This window comes from Pteronotus mesoamericanus, unplaced genomic scaffold, assembly GCF_021234165.1.
Source record: "Pteronotus mesoamericanus isolate MK-2021 breed Mesoamerican mustached bat unplaced genomic scaffold, CSHL_Meso_final contig_101, whole genome shotgun sequence".
Classification (NCBI taxonomy): domain Eukaryota; kingdom Metazoa; phylum Chordata; class Mammalia; order Chiroptera; family Mormoopidae; genus Pteronotus; species Pteronotus mesoamericanus.
This window is the reverse complement of record NW_026555001.1, coordinates 14,267,759-14,288,235: the sequence shown is the minus strand read 5'-3', so window position 1 is coordinate 14,288,235 and position 20,477 is coordinate 14,267,759. Positions and strand designations below refer to the sequence as shown.

The window sequence follows — 20,477 nt, the reverse complement described above, 5'->3', positions numbered from 1 at the left end:
CCGACTTGATGATAAGGGTGGTGATGGTGGCACAAATAATCCAACGGCTTATTTACAGTATGGATCCTGACCATGTGTTGTTCTACGTTCCTTATGGGCACCTTATTTAATCTTCCCAACAACTCTGTGAAGAAGCTGTGCTCACCACCCCCATCTTACATAGGGAAAAACGGAGGGCTGGCAAGGTTAAGCACTTTGCCAAGGTCTCGGAGCTGGTCAGTGGTGGAACCAGGATTCAAACCCGTGCTGTCCGGCAACTTCAGTAAGGGCTCTTGCTCCACAGGGCTGCTTTGCCCATCTCACGCACTGCTCCCAAGGACCCTCTAAGACTGGGGATTTTCTCCATGTTTGTAGTCTTTTTGGACTGGGAACTTAAATCACATTCCCACAGTGAGCAAGAGGTAACTGAATGTGAAACTCAAGTATGTCTGGCTCAACTATGTCCCCTGGAGGGTGAGGGCCCCTTGCGGCCGAAGTGATGGCGTGAGCCATGCGTGACATGAAACACTCCCATGGAGCCTTCTGTTTGCCCTGACTGAGCCTGGCATGGGAGAGAATGGAAAGCAGGTGATCAAAGACGCCAATCAGGACACAATTCCCCTGGCAGTTGCCTCCTGGCGTATGGAGGGTTCTGCTCGTCCCACCGCACAGGGGTGACTCCCCACCCCTGCTCCAGCTCTGTGACAGGAGTCTGGCCTTCAGTCCCACTTTCCTGCCACGTATTTTATTCCTGTTCTCTCTGCTAAGCCCCCTCCCAGCCTGGCTTCACAGTCCCTGCTCCTCATGTGGCTTCTTCCTGTGTCTGCCCACAGGGATCTACCTGTTCAGGCCAGGAGGCTGGTAGATCTGATGAAGAACAACACGATGGTAAGTCTGGGGGCAGTGCCACCTGGAGCCACTGGGGTAGGACTCCCAGAATAGGGGTGAGGCAGGAGAACTCCATGGAGACAGAAGGAGTAGCCTTGGGGGAGGACAGGGCCACAAAGAAGTCCAGAGAGTTTACCTCTAAAAAAAAAAAAAAAAAGTGATGATGTCCTCTAAACATGTGGTGTGTGAGGACCCATTCCTGCCAGTGGTCAGCATTTTGTATTTTCCTTGACTTGACCTTGGGGTAAGACACTCACTTGTTTGTTTTCTATTCATTTCAGAACATAAATTTTCAGGAAGATTGGAAGATAATAACCATGTTTATCGGAGGCAATGACCTCTGTGATTTCTGCAATGACCCGGTAGGTCCCAGGGAAGAATTTCTGCCCCAGGTTCCCAGATCAGTGCAGCGTGGTTGGGACTTGGGGCTTGTGGTCCAGCATGGATCCAACCTGGGATTAACCTCAAGACCAGGAGGGCATTCGCATCCAGGGAAAGCCTCCACAGGACAAGCAGGACCAATGATGAGATTAATCCTGATTAGGTTTTCTAACAAGGGAGCCTGAGCATATAATTCTAGAATCCATGATCACATTCCAATGATCTCAGAAAGTCTGGCGTATCTTCATAGCTGATTATAAGTCAGCTCCTTTCTCTGGCATTGGACTGCCTCGCCATCCCTGCCTTCGTGCTGCTACTTCTATGGGAAGGTCAATTTTCTCACGCAGCTGGCCCTCAGGCGCAGAGGCGGAGGTCAGAGCCCAGGCGTCCCAGGCCAATGGGGACCCCGGAGCCAGGCTGCTGCCCTGGGGGTATGGCGCCTTTTCCTGGAATCCCAGGTTCTGTGAGCTGGAAGACAGCCCGCCAGCCCTCCCGGCCAGTCTCCGCCCAGAGCAAAAATGCCTTCCGTAGAGTTCACTTGTCGAACATTTCCATTGGTGGGCAGCTCTTTAATTGGCAACGTAGCCCTAACTAGTAATCTCAGTGGGTGTAATTTGTTCTGTGGTGTTTCTTTGTGTTAAGCCCAAAGCTGCCTATGCTGGGGATGCCTCTTCTATATTCAACCCAGCTGACTTTTTTTTTAAGATAGTTGTTTCTTTTTTTTAAATTGTGCAAGTAGTACACACAGGAAACATCAAAACACAGAGAAAAAAATATTCTCTGTAACCAAATTACAACAGCCAGAAATGCCATTATTAACACTTTGGTAAATGTCTTTAGCATTTTCTGTGAATATGGAGAAAATGCTTTATTATTTTCTAAAAATGGTATCATCTCAAAAATATTGTTTGGTAACCTGCTCTTTTTCAATAGCTACACATTGGGCAGATATTCCTGTGTCAATATTTATTTTTCTAAAAATAATTCTTAATGGCTATATGGCAGTCCATAATGTAGATTGGCCATCATTTACTTAGCTGTTCCCAATTATTGGGTATTTAACTTACATTACTTCTAATTATACCTATAATAAAGTAACACCTGGATAAACAACCATCTTTATGTACATCCACAACTGTTTCCTGGTATATGTTCTAGGTAGTAAACCATTTTATAAGCAAAAATATCTGTATACTCTCTCCAATGTCTTATTTGCAAACATACTGGGAAATTGAAAGACTTGTATAGTAAGTGCCCGTATACCCACTACCTAGATTTTACAGTTGTTAATATTGTGCTATATTAACACATATCTATCCAACCATCTTATTTTTTGGTGACTCTGCACATTTTTAATGCTTTAGATACATATTGCCAAACTATTCCTGGAATGTTTATAATAATTATGCCTATTTCTCCACATTCCAACTGGCAATTCATATTATTTAATAACTGCTAATCTGATAAATGAAAAAAAATTGAACCCTGTTTTCAAATTTTGCCTTTATTTACTTTCTAGGTAGGAATGAACTTTTATTTCCCTTGTTTGACTCTTTCCTTTTGATAACTTCTATATTATGCCTATTGGCCATTTTCTTCTTTTTTTTTCTCTTTTTTTTATTGTTGTTCAAGTACAGTGGGCCATTTTCAATTAAGGTGTTTATCTTTTCATTATTGATTTATAAAAACCCTTTGTCAAATATGTTGCCTATTTGTTGTCTTCCATTTAGTTTGGTGACAGTGTTTTCTGATAAACAGGATTTTTTTTTTTTAATGTCTAGTATCATTTGCTGGGCATGTATTATATGCCGGGCATTGTCCTAGGAGCTAGGCCGACACGTGAAGCACAGGCTGTGTCCTCACGACACTCACCCCGTCGGGGGCGGGGGCGGGGGTGGGGGTGACACAGACAGTTGACTGTAACACGATGAAGAGAACGCCGCGACGTGGGTCTGTGGGTGCACCCAGAGGTCTGAAGGCAGAATTTCTGTGTCAGAAGTTTACACAGAGCAGGAGGCTTTCCAACTTGGACTTGAAGTCTAGAACATTTGTCAGGCAGAAAAGGGACCAGCTGAGCGAAATTTAGGGCGTGGAGAGTCTTGCCGTGGCCTGGGAGCCGCTGCCCTGAGGAGCGACCCCGCTCCCGAGACCCCTCCTTTCCTGGCCTCAAAGTCACCCAGGTGTGGAGGTTTCAAGCTATGATGTGAGAGGCCCACAGGGGAGCCCGGGGCCCAAGGTGGGGTCGGGGGTCCTCCCCCACATCCCTGCAACGTGGATTTGTTTGGTAGAGCAGAGCTCTTGGTTGGATTTCATTCAGAAAGGGTTCCACTGTTTTTTTAAAAAGTTGAAGAACCGCAAGTATCAAAATCAAGAGAAGTAACCATTAAAGTGTGTTTAGCCTTGGGAGAGGGGTCCCCCGGGGCCCTGTTCCCCTCCATTGTCTCCTTAAGTGATGTGCCTGGGCTGTGGGCACCTGAGGCTCTGAGCAGAAGAAACCAAGGCTCAGCCCAGAGGACGTTCAAGCTGCAGGAGACCTCAGAGGTTCCCTGCTCCAGGACCCCATTTCAGAGGACCCCAGAATGTGACATGCACATAGCTAGGACCCTATGTCTAGTTGACAGAAGTGGACCCGGAGCTTTCCATGGCTCCACACAGGCGAAAGGGCGTCTCTCCTGCAGAAGAAAGGGGTCACAGCCATGATAAGCCTGAGGCCTGTGGAGGTGGCTTGGAGGCTGGGGGCCCCAAGGCAAACCTGTGTTTCAGGCTTGTGCATTCTGGCTGAAACACAGGGAGGAGGGGAGGCAAGAGAAGAAGCGGCCCTGGTCTGCGTAGGGATTGGGTGACAAATGGTGTGAGATCAATGTTTCCTCTTCCTGCAGGCCCGCTATTCTCCCCAGAACTTCACGGACAACATTCGGAAAGCTCTGGACATCCTCCATGCTGAGGTACAGAGGCTGGGGCACGTGGCCTCTGTGCAGCTCAACCACGGTTTTCCTCGGGCCTCAGACCCAGCCTGGAGGGGGCTCTGGCTTCTGGCTGAGACCTCCTTGCCAGGTCCCCTTTACCTGGAGACCAGCATGACCACACCGTCAGTCCTGGTCCCAGTGGCCTGAACGCACTGGTGCTCATGGGGACGGGAGGGGCAGCGGAGGTGGGAGGGGCAGGGATGTGGGAAGTGGATGGGGCCAGACGGAAGGCCCCAGGCCCGACACCCAGCAGGAGCAACTGCCCCGTCCTGTCGGTGACTGGCCTTGCCTTTGCTCAGGTTCCCCGGGCGTTTGTAAACCTGGTGAAGGTGTTGGAGATCATCGCCCTGAGGGAACTGTACAATGAGAAGAAAGTCAACTGCCCAAGGCTGATCCTCAGGCAAGCTTTTCCCCTTCCCAAAGGGGCCATAGGGCCCTTATCAGAAAGTTGGCTTTGAGGAGTTAGAAAACCCAAGGGCAGAAGCGGGAGGAGGGTAGAGACTGCCCTGTTTTGTCACCTGACAAGGTTGAATGGAGGAGACTTTCATGACCCCATCAGAGACCCTCGCTCCCCTTAGAGTGTGCATCTACAACCCACACGGGCTTCTATTGTCATGGTAGCTCAGGACACCCTTCAGTGCCTCAGGGAGGGAAGAGACCAGCATGAGGGACAGCGGGGCAGGGAGCCTGGTTGGGCCAGGCTGCCTCACCGCTGCTAGGGCCTACGTTTAAGTGTGTTCAGTGCTTCCCCCCACGCCTAGGGACTCACGTCCAGAACAGAGGGAGACTCTCTTTGACATGATGCTCCAGGCTGGGCATTCACAAATGTAGGGCTCTAGTTGCTTGGTAGAAGAGAAGGTGGTCATATCAGAACCAGGAAGGTCTAGAGCACAGAGTCTTCCCCAGAGAACAAAGAGCCTTGTCCTGGGACAGCCCCCGGAAGGCCTTCTTCATCCCCAGTCTCCAGAGCCAAACACAGGTGGCTCCCTCTCTAGTACTGCGCATCTTCATGACCGTCAGGATTAAGATGTCTTTCTAACCTGAGCATGAACATTCACACAGCATTGCTTCCTGCAGACCTCTTCTGGACCATTAGCTGAGGTCATGGTTGCTGTGCCCATCCTCCCCTCCCCCGCGCCCCCCCCCAGCTCTGTACCACCCTCCCCACACACACACCATATCCCCAAGCATATCACATGGTAATTATTCATGTGCTTCTCCCCCACAGCCCCGAACTCTGTGTCTGAGTCACTGCTAGCACAGCACAGGGGCTCAGCGGCTGTTGGCTGAAGGGCTGAATGAATAATTCACAAGGGCCAGATTTGCTCTTTGAAACAAAGGGGTATCTTGGCTGCTCCCCTGAAAATCCATGCGAAACCTCACCTGGGGGCCCCGACTGCGCGGGTCCCCTCGGGAGGCCCGCGGGTGCTGAGAGCAGGAGGAAGGCTGCTGGATGACACATGCCTGTTAGAGCAGCTGGTGTCAGGCATCCTATTTTCAGCTGCTGACTCATCCCCCGGCTCCCACTTTCTCCAATCTCTGGGCCACGCGGGGTTCAGTGTTTTCATTCCATTTCAGAGCAGCTCACCCAAAAGTCTCTTGCTACCCATCACGGTAGGGTTGTTAGACAATGATAGCTAAAGGCTTAGAGCAGGCACTTACCACGCTGCTTCTCAGACCTGCAACGGCCAAGCCACTGACCATGGTTAGGCAGGCTCAAGGTCACCTGGTCCCACCACCTCTCCTGTGCGCTGCCCTCCCTGCCTCTCTGTCCTTCGTCTCGGTGGGGGTTCTTTCCTTGGTGGGGCTGAGTCTACCCCGAGCCATCCCCACTATTACCCTTTATCACCCCGGACCAAAAGCCTGGATTTGCAAGACGGCCGTCCAGATCAGAACGACAGACTGGACAGAAGTGGTTTAACCAGGGATTGAGAGCTCAGGTTCATCCCAGGCAGACTTGAGTTCAAGTTCTGGCTTCTACACTTAACTTCCATGTGACCTTGAGATAATGACCACACCGAGCCTCAGCTTTCTCAACTATAAAATGGGGGTAATGATAATACAACTTCTAGAATGGCAAAAGAGGATCAAACAGGTTGATACCCATAAAACTCTTGGCACAGTAAGCATTCACTATATGTTAGCCATTCTTATTATCATCATTGTCACTACTGTCATTTAAAAGGAGGCGTGCCTGACCTCCACCTTTCAGTTCTTCAGACAGACCCAGGGTAGCTCAGCTCCAAAAAGGCGCCAACTGCAGATGTGAGAGAAGTAACTATTTCATTTTCATGAGCCAATGCAGGTCTGGGAAATTTTCTTCGGCTTCATCTGGTACCACTGACAGGTTAGCCAGCCAGGGCCCCCGTTAGCACAGACTCCTGACACCTCCAAGTGAAATAGAATCTGAATCTCATGCCACCATTTGTGCATCACGCAATCAGACAGTGATTTGGGTGGGGTGGGGCATCTCTTCTGTTTGGTCTGCAGGAACTTGTGTCCCTGTGTCCTGACGCTGCCTGATAACTCAACGGAACTTGCCGCCCTCGTTGAACTGAATAAGAAGTATCAGGTAAGGCAGGAACAGGCTGCACAGAAACCGCTGTGTGACTTGGTTGCTCTGGTTGGAAAATGAGCACATGCCTACATTTTTTGACCCCCACTGGATGGGAGATCGCCTCTGACCAGTTTGCAGATTTGATGACACCCCTTAAGGCGGCAGGGACTGTGGTTCCTTTTTTTCGAATCAAGCTATAAAGCCAGGTCGCTGAACACGCTTTACCAAGACTCAGCTCCTGACCTTACACAGAAACAAGATTCTTAGTTCTCCACTGGGAATGCATATGAGCCCGACTCCTGCTGGGAAGCCTTTCCACCCAAGAGAGTCCGCATGGTTCCATGAGGTGACATGCATCCCCTCTGTCCTCCCCCCAGGGGAAGAGGTGTTACTGGGCAGCGGGAGGAGGAAGTCAGCGGGTGTTCTCCAACCCTCCCGTGGGTTGTGCCTGTCAGGCCTTTCTCCACCAAAGCTTTGACCAGAGCAGCTGACTCCCTTGACTCTCTCTTGAGTTTCCCCCTAAATAATTGTCCAGTCAGCCAAGAGGACAGTAGTAGCCTTCTGGCCCTTCTAGAATGGATTGCAAACAACTTCCAGGGTGTATTCACCCTTCAGGTCCAAGGACTCCTTAGGGCAGAACCCGTTCTCAGCAGACTCTTCCGGGGGCAGCCATACCTGCCGGGGGTATTAGGGCTCGGGAGAATGAACCTCTCTTTTTCATGCTCTGACCCCACTGCCCAGCACTCTGGGTGCCTCCCCAGCTGCATGGCCTTCTCTGTGCGCAGGCGCCTGTGCCCCCATGGCCCGCGCCAGGACAGGGAAGGCAGCTGGGGCCATGAGAGCTAACCCGTTCCAGGTGGGCTGCTTCAGTGCAAGCAACAAAAGCATATGCAATTCTGGTTTATTTAAGCAGGTTTATTATTTAAGCACAATATCTGGAAGAGCTAGAAAGCTAGGGTCAGAGGCCAAGCCACTAGAATCATGAAATTTTAGGAATCAAGCCATAAGAATCAGAATTAGACCAAAGACCTAGTCTACGACGCAGCTGCCACCCTCAGCAGAATGGAGTTTGTTCTGTCCCTGCATCTTCCTACTGCTAGTGTCCAGCCCCAAGCAGGAACATTCACTGGAGACCCTCGGCACGTGCCCACACCCTCGTTGTGAGGGGCATTAAGAAAGCCAGCATTTGTCTTTCTCACCTGCTACAGGGAGAGTCAGGCTGCTCTTCATACAGTGAAGTTTTTCCAAACAGGAAGTAGGTTCAGATGCTGGGTAGACAAAAGGAAAAACTATTCACCAAAATTGACTTCACTCACCTTTCTAGATTGGCCAGCTGTTCCCAGGCCTGATCTGGGTGCCACTGAGACCCTGACTTAGCATCCTGGAGAAGCTCACAGCTCAGCCACCTGAGGCCACCGTGCCCTCTCTCCGAATCCTCACTCCCCACTTCCTGCCAAAGCTACAGTTCCCATCATCCTCCCTGGAGATGATCATTGCTCTTAGTACCATCCTGTGCCAGGCATTCTAGACACTATTTCTTTCATTTCTCAAGAGACAGATGGTACCGCTAGGAGCCGTTGTGGTTGGTCCGTGGAGTAACCAGTAGCATTGGAAAGGATTTAAGGGATGGCCCAGGTCTTGCCAAATAGAGCTCCAGAGCGGGAAAGCATCTTGTCACACAGTTAGTAGCATTGCACCTTCTGCCTTATTAACGGCTCTGCTATTAACCAGGAAGGTAATGAGGAGACTCCCCTGTGAGGTCAAAACTGAGGTGTCTCCAGTATAGGGGCCCCCTTTCTGGCTGACTCTGGGCAAAGAAAAGTGTATGGTACCTTTTCAAGTGGCCACACTAATGTTCTCAGATCTGCGCGCCTGGCTTCCCTCTCCAGCCAGGGCTTTGGCCCCCGATGGTGTGAACCTGGCGAGCGGTGAGATGGCGGTCTGGCACAAGTGGGGGCCAGAACTGGGTTCATTGGTCCTCCTGGAACTGAGCCCAAGTGGAAGCTGTGAGCGTGACAGCTTCATTAGGCTCCCTGTCAGATCCGAGAGTCTCCAGAGTGAGCAGGCACGGGAGCCCCCGTGCGCGCACACACGCAGGCCATATGCAAACGCTATGATGGGCCTTAAGTGTCGTCAGTGATTCACCTTGGATTTTCTGAATATATGTAGTACAGAAAAAAGAAAATGTAAGAATAATCCAAACACGTCATTTAATCAAATACTTGCCCCCTCCCCCAAATTTTTTATCAGGAGCTTTAAAGGGGATCAAGCCCCTTTAAAGATGAGCTTTGGGTTTTCCTTACATTCCTTTTTTCACAGTCTCAGTCAAATGCATGCAATGGCAGCAGAAGTTGGGGACAGAGGTTGCGATAAACACTGCTTTAAAAAGTCAGTAGCTGGCTCCTAATCAGTTGAGATTTTGCTGCAGATTGGTGTCACTCCGAGGTCAGACTCTGTCTAATTCTATGGCAGAGAGAGAGAGATGGCATAAAGGTCAAGCAGGTGTGGAGAGCCTGACCCTCGTCCCATTCGCCCCCTGCAGGAGGGGACCCACCGGCTGGTTGAGAGCGGGCGATACGACACGAGGGAGGATTTTACGGTGGTTGTGCAGCCGTTCTTTGAAAAAGTGGACATGCCGAAGACCTCGGTCAGTAAAGCAAGCATCATAGATAAAGGGGGGTGCAGGTAGTGCCCACCGGTCTCTGAGTGTCATCTCATTACCTGACATCTCCTAACACGGCCCCTCTTGTCTGTCCTGTGACCAGGAGGGGTTGCCTGACAGCTCTTTCTTTGCTCCTGACTGTTTCCACTTCAGCAGAAAAAGTCATGCCCAGGCAGCCAGTGGTCTCTGGAACAATATGGTAAGACGATCAAGGTGGGAAACATTTGCCTTCCTCTGATAAGAAAAAGACTGCAGAAAGCCTTGGCTGGACCTCAGGGGCCCATCACTCAGGCTGTGTGAGTCCCGGCACAGCAATGATAATAAATCTCATTTCCTTTGCCCCTCCCTCCCTTCTCCAGCCCTGACCCACAGCCTGGCCTTTCCACTCTTGCCTCCTCTTTCTCACTCCCCATCTTCCTGCTTCTTGGTTTAGCTGGAACCTGTCGGCCAGAAGACAACACAGCGTGATTTTCAAAGCAAGATCAATATCACGTGTCCGAACGAGGTAGAGTGGAAAACACATCCTTGCAATGGCTCCATGTAAAGCATCTTTTCCAGCCTTTTGAAGTCTCATTAAGGCTTCTCAGTTCATTGCATACCAGGGTCTCTCCCTCATGCCCAGCTGTGTTCACCGGCTCGCTCATTCCAGACTCCAGTTAACCATCCACAATGTCCAGTCTGGTTGGACTGTGATGGATGATAGTCCCTGGTGGCCAGGAGGCCCTCGGGCACTCCTCCATCTCTTCCTGTCACAGCAAGCCCTAGCACTAGTCTAGGCTACGGGCAGCTCTTTCCAGTTGGAAAGAGGAACGTGGTACTACCATCCAGCCCTCATTTGGAAGGCTAGAGAGTGGGGACAGCATCGGGGGCAGGAAGGGACAGAAGGACACTCCATGTGGCTGTCTGCATGGCACAATGGGAAGAGTGAGGAACAGAGACCCAGAATAATATCTGCGAGGACAGGGATGGAAGCAGGGGTGGTCATTTGGAAGCTGGAGCTAGGAAAGCAGACATTAACCAGGAAGGCAAAGCCGATCAAACACCCCTCCACCCCCCATTCACCCACGTGTGGTTGAAAGATTCTTGGACCTCTGCGGCTGCCCCCTCCCCTCTGTGCGCTCCTTGTATTCCCAGTGGGGTCCCACTGAGCTGGGCTTGCCTGAGGCAGGACCTCAGAGAGCCTGTCTTTTCTTGCCTGGGCAGGAAGGAGCCCAGGCTGCTGTAGGGTAGGAGTGGCATGGGGTGGCAAGGGGGAGTAGGGACAGGGGCTTGTCTTAGCAGAAAGTGGTGCTCTGTTGGCAGGGGGCAGGGTTGAGAAAAAGGGGACACAGCCACCCAGCCAACTGCATAGGAGGTGAAGAGCAGACATGGCCATTCCTGGGAGCCACTGCAGGGTTTATTCTCACTGCTCCTGTGGGTTCCGGTTGGGTCCGTGTTGCAGAGCAGGCCCCAGTGCATCCTGGGAAAGAGCCCCCAGGGTCAGCCTGGTGGGGACGGGCTTGCGACGTGGAGCAGGGAGGCCGAAGATGTTTACAGTGTTTGTGCTGAGGTCAGCACCTCTTGTGGGTGGATGAACAGAAAGCAACTCAGGAGGCGAACTCAATTCATTGTGGCTTCTAACCCCCCTCTTCTCACAGAACTGGCCGTTCCTGAGCACCTACAAGAACAGCGTGCAGGTATCTACCTGTTGCTTTCTTTCCTCTCGACAGCCTATGCAGTGGGCAGCCCCTGAGCAGGGACTGGCCCAACAGGGCGGGTGAGAACAAAGGGGTTCACACTCTTTCATAAAGTCCATCCACCTACACTTCAGACAGGGTGGAGGGCAGAGTAAGCTCCACCAATAACAGCCCAGAATGGGCCCAGCCAATCAAGTCTCAGCTTCAGTAAAGACATAGGTGAAGATCCTACCCTCCCCATAAAGCCATTATGGAAGCAGGGATGGGGTGGGGTGGGTGGTTTTGTTAATGCCTTGATTCATTAGAAGGTGGAAGAGTCTGAACTACATTAGCAGATCTCAGGTGACTAAGTTCAGCATTGCCTAGGGGACCTTCTTCAAATGCCCTTCTAGGCTCTTCTCCCAGTGTGGGGGGTGGAGTGCAGTGTATGCAGGAGCCTGTGTTTGTTAAGGTCTCTACGTGTCTGACACTCAGCCAGTCTCTGATCCCTTTCACCCCTGAGATTCATTCTACGCCCTTAGGGTCACGGGAGCCACCTGCTGTGCAGGGACAGAGCCCCTTCTGCCTCGCTGCCCACCTCAGGTGAGCTCTGTGGGACCCATCGGGATGCAGGATCTCTGCACAAGGCCTCAGAAGCCCTTGAATGTTCTGACAAAATTTTCACATGTAACTCAAAGGTGCAGTTATGGCCATTGTTTGCTTCCTGACTGGGAGGCCACCTGGGACAAGTCCCCGATTTGTCCCCTCTGCCCTGTAGAGATGTCTTATCTGGCAGGCATCAAGGTGGCCAGGCCAGGAACTTTTTGTCCCTTAAAGGGAGCACAGTGGCGGAGCCACATGAGCTCCCCTTCCAGGGACCTAGCCCTGTGGTCATGAGGCCCAGAGGTGGGCATCGGGTGCCAAGGGAGTCCCAAGGGGGAGCCAGCTCTTCGGGCTGTCTTGGGGCTCCTGGCTCTGCAACCCCTGCCTGCACCTGCAGGGCTGGAAACTTCCTGGAGTCTTGGAGACACTTGAGGGCCCAGAAAGGCCTGGTATGATTATGTCTCAGAGTCTTGATGGAAGTCCAGAACCCAGCCCTAAATGGGCTGTGCGTCAGGCCCTGAACCTCATCTCAGATGGTCCAGTGCCATCTGGTTCTTCATTCAGGTCACAGCCGGCATGCCACACGACTGCCGGCACTGCAGTGGTGGGATCCCGCCATGCCGTCCCTTCCCCCCCGCCCCCCGCCATTTATCCATCCCCTTTCCTTTTCCCTCTCTCTCAGCACCCTTCTCTCCCCATAGGTCCAGGATTCCTTTATTGTGTCTCTTATAGGGAAAATTTGTCAATGTAACCTCTGCCTCCAGAGCACCACAGACGCTCAGTCCCACGTGGCCCAAACACACAGGCGAATGGTGTTCTGATCTTGTTTAAAGGAGCACTAGACTCTGACTGCAGCTTCCTCCCCGCACACTCACGCGTGTCCCCTTGTCTCTCCAGTGCACGCCCTGAGACCTGCGGATATCCAAGTTGTGGCTGCTCTGGGGGATTCTCTGACCGTAAGGACACCGGGGCCCCAGGTGGGGTGCGGGCGGCTGTGTCAGTCCCAGCCCCGAGTCCTCCCGTTCCAGGGCCCGCACTCCTGGCCCCTGCATTATGCTCCGCCCCCACCTCCTGGCCTTGCCCGTCCATGAACATGGCAGTGGTTCGTTTTGCCGCTACTTTCTCAGTCAGCTGTGCAAAGGGAAGTCTTTCTCAGGCGTGAACTGAATTATAGTGGAGGTTTTGAACTCTTAACAACACTTATTTAACAATTGCAAAAACCCATCATATTGACTCAAAAAATCTTCTACACCTATCTGTGTGGGTGCTCTTTTCCCTGTGGATGATGTTTTCCAAGCAGCTCAGACCACCTCCCCACCCCCCGCCCCACATCTGTTTCCTCTTTGCATGGGAAGTAGCAAAGGCTCCGGAGCTGTAGCTAAAGCTGGGCTCCTCAGTTCTGAGGAGCAGGGCTCTTCACCGCCCCAGAGGACAGCTTTCTGGCAGCACTTCTAAAGCCTTGCGGGAGCCTTGCGGGAGCCTTGCGGGCTGTCCCAGCGGGAAAGAAGAGGAACGTAAGGTTTGAGAGAAATCTGCCCAAGGCAGTCCACTCAAATCTATGAGCTCTTTCTTCATTGCTTGTGAAGAACTGAGGCTCATGAGGCTGATAGTAATAATATAACAGTGTCTCCCATTAGTAAAGCTCTTTAGAGTCTTTCAAACCATTTGACAACTCTGATCCTCTTTGGTCATCCAGAGAGCCCTGTGAGGTAAGCAAGGCCTTGTCCTCAGTGCAGTCAGGAGCCAGCTGCGATCTGCAGGAGGCGAGCCCAGGTCCCCTGACTCCCGGCCCAGTGTTCTGCTCGGGCGCACGGTGCGCTGGGAGCCACCTGCAGGCGCCCTGCACCTCGGCAGCCTCCGTTTTCTCTGACTTGCTGATCTTCCTGTGGATTTTGGTATGTTTTCAAAGGCTGGCAGTGGAATTGGCTCCAAACCAGGCGACCTTCCTGATGTCACCACTCAATATCGGGGGCTGTCATACAGGTAATGATAATACTTCACCCCTTCCCATCCCATGTTCACCCCCAGAGCTTGGGTGGGGGTTTGTCTCCTGTAAATCCATAAATAACAGAGAGCAAGGATCCAGTCTGGAAGGGGCTTTCAAAAGAAAAACCTATGTTACGTCTGCAAAATGTGACAGTGTGGTGAGTGGAGAGGGTCTTTTACTATTGATGACCTTTTTTTCTTCTTTTTCTTTTTCTTTTTTTTAAATTGTACAGAGAAGACAAACCAGGGTTCTTAGACTCCTGAGTCAGCAAATCCAACATGAAATGCACCCGAAAAGCACCAAATCCCTGAGTCTTCACCTGCCCGTTTGCATGTATACGTCTCTGTTTCCTGTCTATATGTATCCGTTCGTGTCAGTCTGTAGTCACACCTCTGCCTTTATATGTATGTACACCTCGGTACAGAAAACTCCACAATGCAACACATGTCAGGAGGAAATAACCAAGACAAACTCACAACCAGCAGACATTGAATGAGGGGAAGGTATGGGAAGCACAGGCAAATGCTTCTGTTCATTGGGCAAGTGCTGGGTAGAAGTAAAAAATGCCTGAGTGCCACAGGGACGTAGAAGGGGGAATGGCCAAGCCTGGCTTCCCAGCGAAGGTGGTAGCCCCGTGATGTCTTGACAGAACAGCAATTAGGTCGTGGAAAGGGTGAGAAAGAACATTCCAGATACAAGGTGTCAGGTGAGCGGTTGAATTCTTAAGTTTCTTTCCTAATAAAGCTCGTATTTACATACGCCTCACAGTGACTGGCAATTAGCTCAGCATTAAAACGCCTAGAACAAAACCAGCCACTAGAGGGCAGAGTGCTAATGAGAAACCTCCTCCCTTTTCTTCAGCGTGAATTCAAATGAAATGTTTCTTCCGAGAAAGTGAGAGGGAACGCTGGGGACGACTAGAATTGTGACAGTTTTCTGGTAAACTCTGAGGACGGTTTCAGAGAGAAAGGTTTTCCTGGGTGAGAGAGGTATCCTCCCTCCAGAGGTGTCCACAGAGAGGATCCAGGGCATGGGCAGGTGGGCACATCCCCCCCTGAGAGCTGGGGTACGGGCCTCTAAGCCCCTGCTGTCCCTAGGTTTCCACATACCTCGGCCAGGTAGGTGGTCTTGAACAGGCTGCCTCAGAGCAAAACAGAGCCTGCCCTCCTGACCACTCTTCCCCAAATGCTACTGAGGCTACAAGAGAGAAGCCAGAGAGAGAGAGACAGACAGACAGACAGACAGACAGAGAGACAGAGAGAGGCAGAGAGACAGACAGAGAGAGAGACAGAGAGACAGAGAGACAGAGAGAAAGCAGAGCTCATTCCTACAGCGGACCAAGGATGAGGTTGTGGCGGCTGGGTTCAGTTCCAGCTAACCAAGGCAGTGGCCTCACAGCACAGCTCGGAGAAATAGAAAATAGACAACCAGCCAACCGACGATGGAGAAGCTGGTCCTGGTGGTGTGGTCTGGGGAAGGGAGGTGATCCCGACTTTACACACACAGCTCCAGCGGGCGGACAGGCTCTGAGAGTCAGATGCAAATGGGCAATTTGCTAAACGTCTCTCTCTGCAGCAATGGAAACATTCAGCCAGTGCTCTGTCTCTTCCTACAAGTGAGGTCCAATGAGGCCTAATGCTTCAGTCTTATGTACTCGTTGGCTCATATACTCAGCCTCATATATTTAATGCTGCTGTCCCTTTAAACCCTTTGTTCTAAATGTTTCAAATACCTGCCCCAGGTTAAAAATGGAAGCTCTGGGTCAGAGTCTGAGAGACAGCTTGACACAGGGTAGAATATATAGACCAGTATTTCCCAAATTTTGTTCCATGGAACACTGGCCCCAGCCATGTTCCTAAAGAGGGCAAAATTATTTGTATTTTTTTTTTTTTGGAAACATTACTTACTATATCCTTCCCCTGGGGAATTCACGTGCATGTGAGCATACTAAAGGTTCTGAGAATACCTACAATGAATTTTTTTTAAATTGTATCTGTTTAATCTAGTGTTTCTTTTAATCTCAGAACACTTTCTTTGTCCATATACCTATTAGCATCCCCTGGAAACTGTCCACATACCAGAGCAGCGACTTTCAACCGGTGTGCTACAGGAATGTTTAAAACATGCAACGCCTGTCTGTGCAGTCAGGGACACTGACCTCTTTTCCTTCGGATTGTCAGATTAAAAAATGACAACAGCCAACGCAATAATAGCCATTCGGTGTAAATGAATCAATATTAAACCTTATTTTTTGTCCAATCATCAAAAAATGTAATGTATTTTTTTGGTGTGCCACAGAATATTAGTAATTAGTTTATGTGTGCCATGAGGTGAAAAAGGTTGAAAAATGGCTGTAGTAGAGTAATCTGAGAAAAGCAATTTTCTGAAGTCATTAAAGCTTCTAGATTGGAAGTGCTCAGCAATGAATGATTCTAAATGAATTAAAAATGTGATTTGAGCCTCTTGCTCCAAAAAAATACAAAGCGGAGGAAGTGGAGGGAGCGGACCTCATGGAGCTGGCCCAGCGGTGGGTAGCTGTGAGCAGGGCGGGCGGGAGGAGGTGTGGCTGACTTCCGAGGGCCCTGGGCCTGTGAGAATCATATAGCTTAACAGTCTTCAGAGCATTGCCTTTTCCTCAGTTGAAATAAACTGTCTTGTTTGGCACCATTCAAAAGACCAAAATAAAATTTACTTACCAAAAAAAAAAAATCGCATTTCTTTGTCTTGTTAATTAGGAGTTCAATCCTTGCATTACTGACACTCCTTGAACAAATGTTATGAAACATCTCCTCTGTGTTACTCTGCTCCACAGTGACGACAGAGGAACAAAGCCCAGCCATTGAGCTCATGGTGTAATTACCACAAATTACATTAATTGGCAGGTCTGAGCTGTTTCATATGGATCTGTTTTCTTTCATGTTTCACATAGCTCTGATCAAAACGAGGGCTTAACTTGTTGTTCCATATTTATTTGAATAATTCTCTTTTTTTCTCCTAGAATGGTACACTCTAAAATGGTCTGAGAGAGAGATTTCCATGGCCTATTGGTCTAGATCAATGTAGAGTGTTGAATTCTTGGCTGGGCATGTAGAATATTCTGGCTAAGCACTCTCCTTCCTGATTTGGTGGAGAAAAGAAACAGCTCTCTTTTGCCTTGAAATCCTGGATTTAGGGGGAACCAACCCACTGGAGAATTCAGATTTTCTCAGAATCCCCCAAACACAAGGAGATGGGTCTGGCATCTCTTACAGGAGCTAAAAACCTATGTACTGATTCAATCTCGCTGGCTTACTCCCTACAGCTCAGGAGGAGATGGCTCCCTGGAGACTGTAACCACCTTACCAAGTAAGTAACTGCCAGGGGCTCGAGGCTTGAGTGCCTCTGCTAAGGAAGGAGGAAGCAGCATCTTCCTTCCGACCACCATTGAAATGGAAGGAGAGGCCCATGAATAGGTGGTTTAGGGGGGTAGAATAAACCTTGTATTTGGAGCCCAGAGACCTGGGGTCAAACTCTGGCCCTTCTACGTGCTTGCCAGGTGACCTAGGGCAGGTCACCGAACATCCTGAACCTCAGGTCTCTCCCACTGGCCCAGAGCATGCAGAGATAATCAAATGAGATAGTGAGGATTCTCTGCACAATTCTCTGGTTGGGGGGGAGCAAGCTGGGACCCCTGCTGCCTTGGCCCATCCTGTCATCCAGTCATTTTGACTCCGCGAGGCCCCAGCCCCTGCTTGGCACACAGTCCACTGCTTCTCCCCCGGCCACCTGAGGACAGTAACACAGCCCACTGTGGGGACCCCAGGCCAGAAAAGCCCCCTGGCCTTTTGTCATAAGCTTTCTGTTTCCTGTTCACCCCCTCCTCTTCCAGATATCCTTCGGAAGTTTAACAGATATCTCACAGGCTACGCACTGGGCACGGGCAGCGCCAACGGCACAAATGCGTTCCTCAACCAGGCCGTTCCTGGAGCAAAGGCTGAGTACGGCATGTGGGGAGGGGGGCCTGTGGGAGGCACGCCCCTTTAAGGTTGCAATACTGCTCTCTGTGTGCAAAGGGCACATTCATCCATTTGCAGCAATGATTTGAGAGGCTCTCAGCCACTCCTTTCCTGGCCACCCTTGTCACTAAGCCAGAGAAACTGGGACTTGGACAGAGTCATGACCCTAAAGGCTGGACTTTACTTTCATGTGCAGCATGTTCTAATCATTCGACTAACTGACCAGCCTTATCCAGTTTTTAACACTTAGCATGGCATGATGGCACTAGAGAGATTCCCTCTCTCCAAAGCCTTACAAGTGGCAATTCCCCCCAAAAGATCAGAACGTGCCAAACAAAAGGACGGGCAAGCCAGAACCTCCTTCCGTAGAGGCCACTGGGGCAGCCAGTCATGTCCTGTCACCAGCCTGCTGTCGAGCTAACGGGAAGCTCAGTTGAGAAGCCAGAAGCAGTGAAGCAGAGGTGCTCAGCCTCCCAGGACAATCCCCCATGGAGGCCCCTCATCCTGCTCCTCGAGGTCCCAGCAGGCTGGGTCCCCTTGTTTTGGCCCAGCTGTCTGAGCCTCTGTCACGCTGTCATCTTCTTGCTCTGGCCCACACACTTCTGGTTGATGGGCATGGCCCTCAGAACCAGTCATTCAGCGGGGTAATAGAAATAGCTGGGGACAGATGGACCCACTATCGGGTCCCAGGAGACTGCTGTGCTGTGGATCCATCCCACCCAGACCTGTAACAGGGCCCTGGACGACTGGGGAGCTCAGGTGCCCAAAACCTAGTCCTCCCATGAATTAGAAACCCAGGCATGTGTACAATGAATATTTATTCTCCATCTCTTTCTAAAAGAAGCATTTAAATAAGTTTATTTTTAAAAAACACACAGTGTATACTTAAGAGAAAAATCACAGGCACTGAGGGGAAAGAGAGGAAGCAACTCTGTCTGTCTGAGCATTTTTATAGTTACTGTGCTTGAGCATCAAATTCTCAGCTTCCTGGCAGCCAAGGTAGAAAGAGGAAGCACGCTACAGCTGTCCCAGATCTAACTTCAGGGACCTTCAGAGATGGAATCCTCGAAGACACTTTGCACGAGTAGTTCTAGAAAGGAGATTATGAGCAACAGATATAATTGGCTGTACCTTCGATCACAACTTTAAGACAAACACACAATTGGACTTTCAGAGGGTTATTTGTGGTAATAACTCTCTGCAACAAGCAAGTAACTCCTTGTCCCTCAGCCTCAGGGTCTCTACCAGCTCATGTAGTTGGGCTAAGGCCATGAAAACCTCCAGTTCAGGCCCTTTGAGGGGAATAATCCAGGCACTGTTCCTGAACAGGACTGATTTCCTCTTCTTTTCAGGGAACTTGCAAGCCAAGTCCACACTCTGGTACAGAGGATGAAAGATGACCACGTGAGTCAGATTTAGGGTTACTTTTAAACGAAAATTTTCTAACCCACAAAAGTCCCCAGTGGGTTGGTCTGCCATGAAGACCGTGAGCCCCCTGTCAGGAGAGGCATTCAAGCGGCGGGAGGGTAACTGTCGTTGGGTACCTTCTGGAGGGGAGAGTGTGTCAATGGGGAGATGTTTGTTGCTGATCACAGTGACCTTGAAAGTCTCTCCTGGTGCTAACATTCTGTGGTCTAGAAACCTCTCAAATTCTTTCAGCTCTGAGGTTCTGATTCTACTATTTTAAGTGAGCAAGGAAGCCTTAGAGCATTAAATGGATTTCCTAGAGCCGTGGCATTTTTTTATTTGCTTGCTTGTTTGTTGGAAATCATGAAGTGTTTTCCTCCCCCTGTGTAGAGAGTGAATTTCCATGAGGACTGGAAGGTCATCACGGTGCAGATCGGAGGCAGTGACTTATGCGACTACTGCACAGATTCGGTAACAGGGGCCGGGCAGGCCTGTCATCACCCCTGACTTTGACCTGTAGGTCTGGGAGCTCCTCTTTGAAAACAGTCCATAAAGTCAACCCTAGATTTGTACAACTAGGCCGATGGGTGCGTGCATGCACACGCTTCTTACCCGTGACCCTCAGGTTTCTGGCTCCCCCTTGATGTCTCAGTGGTGTAAGGTAGCAGGTGGCAGATCAATGGTGCTTCTACCTCCCTCCCTTACAATTCCTGAGAATTCAGAAAGAGAAGAAACTGTAAGCCTCAGGCAAGTAGAAGGAGGACTTGCCGCTTTCAGCTCCTGACCTTAAGCTCTGGCTGAAAGTACCCGTCTTCTGGCTGGCCCGCTTTTATCACAGCGAGTGGGCAACTGCTCATCTCAGATTCCGACATGATGAGGTGGGGACAGCTGGAGGCCAGAGGGGGGCCTGCAACTGCCCCGAGGCCCCCTCCTCCTAACCAGTTCCTCCTCTCCCTCCTGTCTCTTTCCAGAACCTCTATTCTGCAGCCAACTTCTTTGGCCATCTCCGCAATGCCTTGGACATCCTGCACAGAGAGGTGGGCGGTAGCAGCCCGGGCACGGCAGGGGAAAGGGAGGGGGAAAGAAGGTGAAGGCACCCACCCGTCCTAGAGGTTAGGGCCCACCCACGGGGCAGCCTCATTGCATTTGGAATCAGCCCAGAAGGATGTCAGGCTTGAGGAAGGAAAAGCAGTGTGTGTACTAATCGTCCCCACACTATTACCTGGGACACTCCCTGGTGGCAGCAGCTGGGCAGCTCCCAGGCCAGGCACTGCACGCTAGGCCACACATTGTATCTAGTGCAAGCCCTTCTCTGATTCAGCACCCAGCAATGAGCTCTGTCCCCACCCCCCGCATAGCAAAGCCACTCCTGCACTCTGACCACCGGGTGGTTCTCT

The 20,477-nt window shown here is 50.7% G+C and overlaps 1 protein-coding gene across 1 annotated transcript in view; it reads left to right on the top strand.

Annotated features, from left to right (window-relative positions):
• The window catches only part of PLB1 (phospholipase B1), a 116,186-nt gene that overhangs the window by 60,939 nt on the left and 34,770 nt on the right, over positions 1 to 20,477 (top strand). Inside the window, exons 22-38 of the mRNA XM_054565700.1 lie at positions 813 to 867; positions 1,149 to 1,229; positions 4,128 to 4,193; positions 4,514 to 4,614; positions 6,705 to 6,786; positions 9,314 to 9,418; positions 9,537 to 9,632; positions 9,867 to 9,938; positions 11,071 to 11,109; positions 11,631 to 11,691; positions 12,589 to 12,647; positions 13,601 to 13,674; positions 16,980 to 17,023; positions 17,547 to 17,655; positions 19,026 to 19,077; positions 19,471 to 19,551; positions 20,052 to 20,117. Coding sequence (XP_054421675.1) covers positions 813 to 867; positions 1,149 to 1,229; positions 4,128 to 4,193; positions 4,514 to 4,614; positions 6,705 to 6,786; positions 9,314 to 9,418; positions 9,537 to 9,632; positions 9,867 to 9,938; positions 11,071 to 11,109; positions 11,631 to 11,691; positions 12,589 to 12,647; positions 13,601 to 13,674; positions 16,980 to 17,023; positions 17,547 to 17,655; positions 19,026 to 19,077; positions 19,471 to 19,551; positions 20,052 to 20,117 — 1,243 coding nt within the window. The remainder of the gene's footprint in view (positions 1 to 812; positions 868 to 1,148; positions 1,230 to 4,127; positions 4,194 to 4,513; positions 4,615 to 6,704; positions 6,787 to 9,313; positions 9,419 to 9,536; positions 9,633 to 9,866; positions 9,939 to 11,070; positions 11,110 to 11,630; positions 11,692 to 12,588; positions 12,648 to 13,600; positions 13,675 to 16,979; positions 17,024 to 17,546; positions 17,656 to 19,025; positions 19,078 to 19,470; positions 19,552 to 20,051; positions 20,118 to 20,477) is intronic.